Below are 12,042 nucleotides of genomic sequence, written 5' to 3'. Positions count from 1 at the left end.
ATATTGAGATTTCACTGTATTAATAAGAGAAATAACAAATGGATTTTGTACATCTGATGAAGATAGACTATTTCAAATTAGGGAATAATTGTGAACAATGCAAATTTATAAAAATATATTGTTTATTTATATACTGTATTCACCCACATTAGCCAGCATGCTGGGAAACAGTGAGGGAGACTAGGATGCCAAGAATATCCACATTTTCCCAGCCTGCCAGGAAATCAGCAAAATTCTTAAATATTTTTATTATAAAAATCCATTGAATTGGCTGAATGCATACTGTGATCGTTATTAAACTCCTCTTTTCTCGGCATGCTGGACTCAAGCATTAAAAAATCTGGAGTTCCCAAGCACACCAGCTAATGTGGGGAATATACGACAATGGTAATACCTGTATACAGTGATAAAAAGACTTGTATCCCCCTGTCAACTTTTTGCACCCTGCAGTTGCATAGTCTCTCTCCTTACATTTTTACACAGTGGTAAGGATGCTCGTCTTCCACTATGAAGGTTACCATCAAGGTCCATGGGTTCGAATTCGGGCATAGAACATCAGAAGCAAGTTCTTTACCTACCGAACCTAGGGCGACCACCGATGGATGGAGCCTTCATTTCCCACCCAACTCCACTGGTTGGGAATTGCTGTATGGTGATATATGACCGGAGTTGGTGTGCGGTGAAGTAGTATATTTCTTTGGTAGCACAAAATCGATAAGTAAAATTTGGGAAACAGTTTTGTAACAGATGATCATTAACTGTTTCCATAAATCAAGCTTTGAGCATTATGAAGAAATTCCGCAGTGATGCTGATTCTAGAACAGTGGAATAATGTACTAGCTAAGATTAATTATTATAATTATAAATATATATTAGAATTTGGGAAAACAGTTTCGTAACTGATATCACAGTTTTAATGATTAATAGTTAGTATCATCCTATAGAGATGTTGATGATTAAATTGCAGTTTGTTTTCATTTTATTGATTCAAGATAGATTAATTGGATAATTCGAAATATATGAATAATTCAAATTTTTTTAAAGTAATTTTTGACTTAACCAAGCTGAGAAAGATTCCCCGTACTTACTTTTGGGATCCAATTTTTGGCAAAAACAAGGGTTTCTTACACACATTAAAATACAGTAGATGCACTTAAGCAAAGCTTGAAGGTATTTGACTACATGTTCTGAGAAGGGAAATGTTTCCTTGTTGGAGTCATTTTTAAGAGATGAATCAATAACAAAGAATAAGGTGACCATATCACTTGTATTTTACTTGACACTCCTGTAATTTCGGCTATCTTATTTTTTTATGCTAGTTTTACAATGTTGGAGGAAATAAATACAATAAATTATGATCATTAAATACAATCGTGGCCATTAGATTTTGATGAAACTTGAGGGCCTCATTATTTTAACAATATATCAGTGAGGAAAATTTACCTTACCACCCCTTTTTTGATTTATGTTATTAATCTTGGATCAAATTACTGACGTAAGTCAGAGTATCGCTGTGTTGTGAAAACTTACTATACTTCGACTATCCACTGCAATACTTACGTTTCAAAAGCATGATTTTGCAGGCTTATGATGCTTATACTAATTTTTGTTGAGAAATAAAAAGCTATGATCTCTCTTCCAGAAATTGACTATGAAAAAATATAGAACATCCACGTTGCAGCTAATTAAACAGCATTTTAAGTGTGCAGAAGTGGTTCTGAACATTACCAAGCATTTTCTAACAAATATTTGTTTATAGGATATGAGAAACATAATTACATGAAAGGTTAATTTCATTCCGGAAAGGTTGTGATGGGAAACCTTTGAACATAGAATGCCAAGGTGTGCATTTGCAACGTTTGCATTAAGCAATTTTTTTCCCATAGCTTTTATTTATAAGTGAGGCACCATGTCTATGTGGCAGGTAGGCCAAGAAATATGTTCAATAGGTATGTATAGCAATAAGTTTGCATGAATTTAGCAATCAATCGTTGATCATGATACACTGATAATATTTCATAGTTTGTTGGCTTCAATGATGACGTTCTTGATGTAAAACTCATGGGCAAAGATGATAGTCACCTTGCGGTTGCCACCAACAGTCCGCACATAAAAGTGTTTGAGTTATCTACATTCAACTGTCAACTTCTCAAAGGTCATCTGAACTTGGTAGTTGCATTGGATGTATTTCGGCGTGATCCATATCTGTTGGTCAGTGCATCAAAGGTGAGTTTTCAATATTTTTTTCTCCATTTTTGCAATCCATTCATTTAAATTGATTCACATTGTAATAACCCCATTAAATATAGATTTTTACCATAGTGAAGCCACATATTGTAGAAACTTTAAGGTCCTTAAGACTTGGAATTTTTGAGATTTTGAATCATGCTCACAAATTGTATTTCACTAATCATCACTGATAGGAAATAAAAGTGTGAATTACCGTACATACTCGTATGTAAGCCGACTCATAAACAAGTCGATCCCCCCTCCCCACTTCAGGACTACCAAAACCACAATAAATTGAAAACCCGTGTATACACCAACCCCAAAAAATCTGTGCATTTCAGAGAAATAAAAAAAATTCTTATATTTTCATACAAAATGAACAGCCTACGGAAATTTACAATAGAAAATTATTCAAACTTTTTAATCCGTTTCTGCCAGCTCTCTAAGCTCATCGTAATCCATCAGATCATCATAGGATGCAGCATCTTCATTTTTATATTCATCTGGACTGTCATCACCATTGTCACTTTCGAAGAGGATATCTTCAGTTCCATCCATCGCATTGCTGATGCAACACTTTTTGAAGGATCGGATGATAATTTCAGTGGAAACAGAATTTCACCGAAAAATATGTACCCATTGGCACACTACACTAGATCAATGTCAGGTTTCTTCGAGGCACCACTTTTTCTGGTTTCTTTATCATTGGAACTGATCCATTCGATCCACAAATTCCTCAAATAGTCTTTGAAAGGCTTGTTGATGCCCACATCTAAAGGCTGTACAATCGACGTTAGCCCACCTGGTATCAAAGCCAGTGATGTTTTCGATTTCTTTGCCTCGGCTTTGACATTATCCATTCTGTGGGGGTTTGAACATATCCCATACCAATAATGCTGGTTTCTCGAACACTGCTACAAAAATTACTACTGATTGTGGGGGTCAGTGTTTTCTCATCAAAAACTGACCCGAGTATAAGCCGACCCCCCGTCCCCAGTCGAGGAACGAATTTTTCCACAAAAAAACTCGGCTTATACACAACTATATATGGTATATCTCATTATATGTTTCTCTCATTTTTGATTTCTAATTCAATCTGTAGATAGATTTTCTGTATTGAAATTATGCCAGTATCAAATTAATTTCTCTTCCTTTTGAAGGATAATTTTCTGAGAGTTTGGAGAATGGATGACGAAACACATGAGGTAGAATGCAGATTTGTATGTCAAGGTCATACTCATTCTGTGGGATCAATCGCATGTAGCCGGTAAAGTTTGTTGACTATTTAGCAAAATTGGAATAACCTTAAACTTTATTATTTTTCATTTATGATTTTTCAGAATTATGAATAATAATGATTTCTTGTGGTATTTTTCTAAAGGACAAAGTCATTATGCTTTTTGAGTGGTTCTCAGGATAACACTCTGAAGCTATGGGACATACCTGAGAAAGTGCCCCTGGTTGCGCTTATGATTTCTGTGTCATCCCGCTGTGCGGTAAAAGCTCATGATAAGACTATCAATTCCATCGAAGTATCTTGTAATGACAAATTAGCGGCTACAGGTTCCCAAGATAGTACAGCAAAGGTACATAATTTGCATAAATATATTATTGAATCATAGTAACACCTTCAATTATAGATTTTTTTTAATGAAAAATTTGAACACCATATGTTTAAAAGAACCAGCAAAAAGTCTCCCCATCACTGGAATCCTTGCTCACATGTAGGAAATGAAGAGGGCATTTTGTTCTTCTTTCATAGACCAATACCCTCTTTTTTTATGTGTCAGGAACTTGTCAAGAAATTTCCCTATTATAGTTGATGCCATTTATTGAAATCATGGATAATGTTATCATTCCTATATTATTATTACTTTTGCAAAGAATGGAACAGATTAATATGATAACATGAGAAAAGATTAGTTTATAGTAAGTTATCAGAACTTCAGGTTTATGTTATCAATTTTTTTTTGTCGAAAGTTTTTTTCTTTTTGCATATTATTTTGAACACATAAGATCAAACCAGGCTTATTTTTTTTCTTTACAAATCATTGTTATCAATCTCAAGACTAAGATGGAGGTCAAAAGGCTCTGTTTTTCGTGAAAAATGCCTGTACTCAGTTCACAATGTCCTAATTGGGTCATAAGAGCCGCTATGATACATGTGTGTATCATCTAACCTGCTATTCAATTTCTTTTGTGTAGTGTAAAAAAATCCCTTTCTTCAGTTTGTGGTCAGTTTCTTCAACTGGCAAATTTACAGTTTTTGAGTGGAAGACGTTCACAAAGGATCTGTGGAAAATACTAGGGTTGATAAAAAATCATTATTTAAAAACATATGTATATCACATTTTGTTTTATTTAAATCAGATTTTTTTTAAATTTAAATTCAAAATATACTCATTTTTAGTTACAAGTTTGAAAAGTTCTTATTCAGGGTATTAAATATTTTTGCTCGTATTACATCTCACAAGTTAGAAAAAATCATATTATTCAAAATTGTTTGAAATATCAAAGTATCTGATTCAAATTAGTGTTTTAAAAAATCAAGATTTAAATTGAGACATATACCCTGGAAGTACTGTACATTATAAAAAGTATCGTAATTTGCGGTACACACATTATACCGTTCCATTTTAAATCCTCTTAATTCCTGAATGAAAAAAGGGGTTTTAGCTTAAAAGAGAAAAAAAAACAATCCTGTGTGTTTTAGAACAATATGAAAAAAATGAATGATGACACACCAGTAACTCTTCGCAGTTCTTCATACCCCCAACAGTGATCTGTTTTGATGGATGAAGATTGAATTCAAAGAGCATACATGAACATTCACTGTGTGTGTAAAGACACTAATATGGTTCTCCAAACAACGGACCATCATGTAAAAATATATCATCTGTACTTTTTTCATTTCAAATAATATGTGCTAAGATGTAAATTGTTTCTTAACATGCTTTTTTTTTTAAAACACATTTTTATTTATAAACTAAAACACATCTTTCATATAAAACAAATCATATGAACAGTTTCATTCATTCGGATATTCTAAGCAATATGAAAACAATATATACATTTATCTTTGACTGTCAGAATGATGACACACCAGTAACTCTTCGCAGTTCTTCATACCCCCAAAAACGTGGCACGGTGCAAAATTTTGAAAGCAGTTGTGTGTCCAAAAAAAAAACAACCCTGACTTGTCCCATTTTCATAGGTCCCGTTCGACCAAACAGGGCATTGTTATTTTATTTACTACCAGGAATTTTTTCACGTATAGTTATCAATTGGTTATCAGAATGTCTGTGTCCCAATGCATTCACATTAAGCGGTGTGCACTGTATTTTCAATTATAGTCCTCCTACCACGAGAAGAGATTTGGCTACGGCACGTCATGTCACATCAAATGATTCTATTTCATCCTAGAAGGACATGCCAATCGTGAAAGCTCAGTCACTGATGAACTTTTTCTCGATGTGCAATCATTTTACTAAAAAAAAATTGAATAAAATCATCCGACGTGACATGACATGACGCAGCAAAAATTCATCTCGTGGTCGGAGGACTATAGAAAGAACGAAAAGTTTATTGAAGTGAATAATTTTTTTTTCCCCTCCAACCTCACCCTATGGTTGCTACTTGCTAAAATGGAGGTACATATATATGCATTCCTTTCAAATAGGCTATGATGAGCTAACTCATTTATTATAATAACTTGTAGGGCAGAGGTTTTCAATGTATGGCCTGCAGTCCACTGAGCTCTTTGGTAATATGTGTGTAGTATAACCGTGTGACCTGCACTGCGTCAATCGTTGAAGATGCCTATTGTTTTAATGAAAGCTGTAGAGGTATCAAAATAGCTTCTAAAAAGCAGTTTTAGCTCTGCATTATTTTACATTTATAAAAACAGTAAAACATGAATAAATAATAAAATTCTGAAACACTTTGGTAGCAAAAAAAAAAAGGTTTTCATAAAGTATAAAAGTATTATTTCAGCATGCTAGTGAATATATCTACAGCATATATCAAGTATAATCAAGTGTATTAAGTTCACGTTCCCCCCCCCCCCCCAAAGAAATCTTTGTAACCTTTATTGTGAATAATGTGTTCTCTCTGCCTTATTACATAACATGTTTTTTTTCTTAGGTTTGGAATATGTCTGATCTTTCTCTTGTTGGCGTGATGAGGGGCCATAGGAAAGGGATTTGGTGTGTCAAATTTTCACCAATTGATCTTGTAAGCTCTTGTCTTTTGTTATCAAATCTGTTTACTTTGCATATTTATTTTTTGTTTTAGAAATTATATGAGGGTGTCTTTTTTTTGTTTTTAACTTTTTAATATCCATATATATATCGGCATAATATCCAGTGTTCTGTTTTGTTGCCTACAAAAAAAGTGAATAATTACAAAGTAATTTGCATATTAGTGATCAAATAATTGAAAGTTGAGTTTTTGGTAGAAATTCTTATTAAAGAAAGTACAACAATTTCTGAAAGAAAAGTTGCAGCATTTATGCGTATAAATGTTCCATTTGAAGTCATGCCACTTTCATGCACATTTTTACCCCAGAAACATTTTCTTTAAATTTCAACTAGTAAAAGCTGTAAATTGATAAAAAGTTAGGATTATCCTCTCTACTGTTGCTATGAAACTTCCTAAGCTTATTTTCAAATTCCATACTGTTTGCCAATAGAAATATTTTTGTCAAACTTTTTTTTCAGGTGCTAGCAACATCATCTGCTGATGGAACTGTAAAAATCTGGTCGTTGACAGATTTTACTACTTTGAAAGTATGTTTGAGTCTTATTTTCTTCCTCCCATCAAGATTATATTCAAAAACTGTAAAACTTATATAAGTGCAAGTTTATGCAAGTTGGAGATAGATTTGAGTTGATTGTTGAACATTTAATGTTTCCTTTACAGACTTTTGAAGGCCACGAATCTTCTGTTTTGAATGTTCATTTTCTATCCAAGGGCACACAGCTGATCAGCAGGTAATCAATACAACAAGGGGACCAACCTTTTCATTCCATTTCAAACCAAGAATGTTTTTAACTTTCATGCTATGGATCTGATTTATTACTTAAATTTTTATTAGGGCTGAGAATCAATTGAAGTTTTTAATTGGTTAATCAAACAATTTTAATTGATTAATCAAATTTTGATTGAATATTTAAAAATGCTAATCGTTCATATCAAATGTAATATTAGTAACTACATAATATTAATTTATGCTATAAAAATATATTCTATTCATTTCACACACACTAACAAATGTAGAAATAGATTAAGAAATTACAGTTTTCTGCTTGAAACTATTTATGTTGAATTTTGTCAAAATCTGTAATTTCTTCACTTGAATTGTGTCGTGTTTCTTTTTAAATCAGTTATTTTAGGTTAGTCACTGATTTCAAACTAATTTTGATTTTTTTTAATGATGCTACTCCTCCCGCCCCCACCTGAAACTGCTTTCAAATGGTACTGGTTGGGAAAGACAGCTGATGCTTCCCGAAATAAGAAAACTGTTAAGGAGAAATGGTTTACCCGTATTTAATGCTGTTTCCCCCCCCCCCAACTTTCCTCTTTTTCTCGAATTCGAATATCTCAGTGAATATTGCACTTGGAAATTCTGGATTTCTTTTGCTGGCATCAGAAGAGACAGGGCAACAACTTTGTAATTGGGCTCTTGAGCACAGGTTGTCCATATAAAAAAGTTAACATTTTTATTTTGACAACTATATATCCCCTTGCTACATGAATAACATATCTGGGTACTACACGTTATGTGGATACTTTTTTCTAATTGGAAATATGTGTCTAGGATCAAAGGTTTGCCAGTAAAATAACATATTCCCTGTTACCGATGCGCCCTGTGTGTATAAGAAAAATTTAAAATTTTAAAATTGGCAGTACAAAGAAAAATTGTACTGCCAATTTTTAATTGGTCTTTTTTTTTAATTGGTCAACAGTGCATCAGATGGTCTTTTGAAGCTGTGGGACATAAAGAACAATGACTGTATGAAAACATTTGATGGACACAGCAACAGAGTTTGGGCCTTGACTGTATCTTCCGATGAAAGCTTTGTAGTGACAGGTGGTGCAGATTCTAATATCATCATGTGGAAAGTAAGTCCTTGTGAAGAACTGAAATTTGTTTCTTCATAAAATCTTTATTACCAAAAGTTTTCTATAAGATAATATAAGACACTGTGTGAAAACTGGTTTTGTTTTGCATATAATTCTATGTAATAGAGCAAATTTTTATCCAGCTCTACAAGAAGCGTGAATCCAGGGAGATGTGTTGGGACGAGTGATTAATTGTTTAGGGTTGTTAAATTGTACTTTATTTTATGGGACAGGTAAATTTTTCCCTTATGTTTTGACTCGTGGGAGGAGCGATCACCCCCCTTCCCATATCCACAATCCTCTACAATCAGTAACAAGGCTGGCTTTCTTTCTCAAATGTTAAAATATTAAAAATATTTTGGTCGAAAAGGATTGTTCAATGGGAACTTTATGCACAAATGTGAGGGTATGCCATTAATTGCCATATTCCTTAGCAGGGACTATCAAAAACTGACGACATAAATGAAATTATGGCTTAAGATGGGCAATGGTATAAAACGCCTCTAAAGTGATACCTCTGCTAATGAATACAGATTCGACTAAGGCCGGGAATACACAATAAAAGTTTGATAAAATCCCTTTTATAAAACTTGAAAAATTCAACCAATAAAGCAGGCCCATCATTTAGGGGGGGGGCCTTTTCTCTCTTCCCCCCCCCCCCCGGCTTTTGAAAATACACTAAAAATGGTATATATATATATATATATACATACATTGAGTACATATGCTTTGCCCCCCCCCCCCCCCGGAAAAGTTGACATGACAGCCCTGCAATAAAGCTCATAGGTTACATTCGAGCAAATGCAGCCGATAATCTTATTGGTTAAATTTTATAGAACTTTTAGAAAAATTTTATAGTGTAATACTGGCCTAACAAACATTTTAGTGGAAATGGATGTACACGTGGCTATATAAAACAGCTGAGTTGTGAGCTGAATTTTTATATAATCATCATTAGAATTACTGTCGTTCCAACTCGATTAACTCATGTCCACATCTGAACTTTTTTTTCAGATGTATCTCTACTTCTCTTTCTCAGAATTGTTGAACCGTTTAATGTAAAATGAAAGATTCAATCAATAATATATGCATTTAAGAAGAAAAAAAGGGAGCATAGGTTTTCAGAGCATTCATTATTTCAGTGCAAGACTAAGCATCAAACTGAACAGTCTTCACATTCTAGGAGATTAGCTTTTCCTGCATGAATATGAGCCATGGGTGGAGATATGGTGGAGGGCAGCGTCAAAGGCAGAGCCTACTGATCTAATGTATATGCGTATATATGAACTGACATCATCATCGTGCCCCCTCCCCAGACTTTCAAGTGTATCGCCACCTATGTATGAGCACCAGAAATGAGCTGACCAAATCCCAAATAAATGAAGACAACTACAAGCTTGACTGAGTTGTGTCAATGTGTTGTCTTAACTGTGTTGGTTATGTAAAATAAAAAGATCTCTTCAGTATCCCATCTTCCTGTGAAAACATTCATCCAACATTATCATTACTTATTCATCCAATTTTGAACCTGTTCAAAACTGCCTTTGGTCAGTTTTTTCTTTTTATTTTATAGTGCTTCTTGGTATTTAAAAAAACTTATCTTTAAATTTTGCATAACTTCTGGAACAAAGTAAACGATATTCTATAGAAACCTGTAGGAAATTGTATTTCGGCTAACAAACATGATTCTGGAATGAGGTATCACTGAACTTTATCAGGCTTTGACTTTTTCCCAATTTTTTTTTTATTAGCAAGAAGCAATTCATAATTTTAGCTTTTTTTAGAAGTATCATGTGCTGGTATTCGTGTAATGACTGGAATCGATCTAGAAAACTTCATTTAATTGGGAAAATTTTAAGTTGCATTTTTCTCATGTTTCTTATTTGTTAAATTGAATATGATTTTGCAAATAAAATTTAAAAAATCAAAAGTGAATGAAATTTTTTTGTTGTTTATGTGATTAGTTTGTATCCCTTTTAAGTAATTTAAATGCTTTTTCTTTCAAATATAGGATATTACAGAAGAGGAGAAGGAAAAAGCTCAAGCTCAGCAAGAAGAGTTCATTTTGAGGTATTTACAACAGATCTGTTATGTGCATTTCCAATATTACTATGTAATGTAATAGTATTAGTTAATAATTTTAATGTATTATTAACCATTATTTATCTAATTAATGCTGTTGATAATATAGTAGGAATTAAATCCACGTCCAGTTCGTAACAATGATGACACCAGCTCTATAACCGATTCATAAAATTGAATCAATTAAGAGCTGGAAAATCATCATTAGTATAAAGGACTAATAGAGACTGAAGGTTGTCCATTTTAATGAAAGTCTGGTTTATAAGAAATAATTCTTTTTGGCGTGTATTGCAACAAGGTACATCAATCCATAAAAGTGTATTATACGGCCATCTCTCAGTATTCGCAAGGGGGTTACATTCCAGGGGTGACTAGGAATAACCCAAACTCTAAACTTTGATTTTTTAAGGCATCTCATTTCTACAGTATCTGCTTTGCATGGAAAAAGTAGAAAGGGGGTCCAGTGATTCAAGGCGATGCTGTCTGGAAGGAACAAAATAATGTCTGTTAGTCATTTCTTCTAAATTCCAGTTAATTTTTTGGAGAAAAGTATAACAAGGCTTCTCTACATGGGAAAAATGTACTACAGATGTTCAGTGTTCCTCTGTTTACATTATGTTTTGATTCTGTAAAAATTAATACTGTAAAGAAAAACTTGTTTCTCTTATAGAAGTTGTATTCATTATTAAATTTTTCATGTTTTTTCTTGTTGTTTCAATTCCCTTTCAAATTGGGACAATTTTTTTTGGGAAATTAGATTCAGAATGTTTTTATTGATGGGGTTGCGTGGATGTACCCTCATAAAATTTCTCTTAGAGGAAAAAAATAGTTGGTACACACGCACACACCACTTTTTTGAAAGGAATCAATCATTGCATATAGGGAATTTTAACGTTCATAAAATTACCTACAGCTACCAGGGCCACCTGGTATACACTTAATTCATCTCAATTTTTCTCTGGCTGGCGAGCGGTACGAGTCATGCAGAGCATCCATGTTTACACAAAACACAACGATCGATGTTTAAATCGTTTACTTGGAAATATAAAATTTTCCAGATGAAAATAAGCATCCTTTATTATTATTTTAAAAAATGTTTAACTATTCGTTATAATAGGGTCTGTTATAATGAGGTTTTACTGTATCATTACTTTAAAATTGTAGTGGTATTACAATTTTTTAGGACAAGTACTAGAACTAAGTAAAATTATAAATTCTTTGTGTATGCCATTGTTTTTTGCTTTTTTTCATTTTGAAATATTTCTAACTTTACACAAAATAAAATTTTTTTGATGATATGGGCCAATTTTCCACTTTTTCGAATGATGCAAATGGGTTAAGGAGACTACAATTGCTACAAAAGAAGAAAGAAAAGTGATGGCGACTACAGCAAAAAATCTGTCTCCACTCCCAAATGTCTGGTCACCACGTGGCAGATTAATTTTCGCCTTCACTATTCATGTGTTGAAAAAATAAATAAAAAATAGAGAATTTTTGTCAAATGTTGATTCAAGATTTAATGCTTTAACAATTTTCTGTTATTTTTTAGACTTATAGAGAAATAATTATATTGTGGCATGTGCATACTTTTGTGTATTATTTTGAAAA

General features: G+C 33.1%; 1 protein-coding gene across 1 annotated transcript in view; it reads left to right on the top strand.

Moving 5' to 3' along the window:
* Window positions 1-12,042, top strand: part of LOC149076865 (transducin beta-like protein 3) — a 38,570-nt gene that overhangs the window by 21,352 nt on the left and 5,176 nt on the right. Inside the window, exons 10-17 of the mRNA XM_089244588.1 lie at window positions 2,023-2,226; window positions 3,390-3,496; window positions 3,611-3,815; window positions 6,373-6,462; window positions 6,948-7,016; window positions 7,150-7,220; window positions 8,196-8,352; window positions 10,364-10,422. Of these exons, the coding sequence (XP_089100714.1) occupies window positions 2,023-2,226; window positions 3,390-3,496; window positions 3,611-3,815; window positions 6,373-6,462; window positions 6,948-7,016; window positions 7,150-7,220; window positions 8,196-8,352; window positions 10,364-10,422 (962 nt within the window). The remainder of the gene's footprint in view (window positions 1-2,022; window positions 2,227-3,389; window positions 3,497-3,610; window positions 3,816-6,372; window positions 6,463-6,947; window positions 7,017-7,149; window positions 7,221-8,195; window positions 8,353-10,363; window positions 10,423-12,042) is intronic.

The sequence above is a fragment of the Pholcus phalangioides genome, unplaced genomic scaffold, assembly GCF_987345545.1.
Source record: "Pholcus phalangioides strain wild (caught in Gottingen) unplaced genomic scaffold, Ppha-v1.0 ptg000015l_1, whole genome shotgun sequence".
In the NCBI taxonomy this organism is placed as follows: domain Eukaryota; kingdom Metazoa; phylum Arthropoda; class Arachnida; order Araneae; family Pholcidae; genus Pholcus; species Pholcus phalangioides.
The sequence above is the reverse complement of the archived record's forward strand: the minus strand, read 5'-3'. Positions and strand labels throughout refer to the sequence as shown.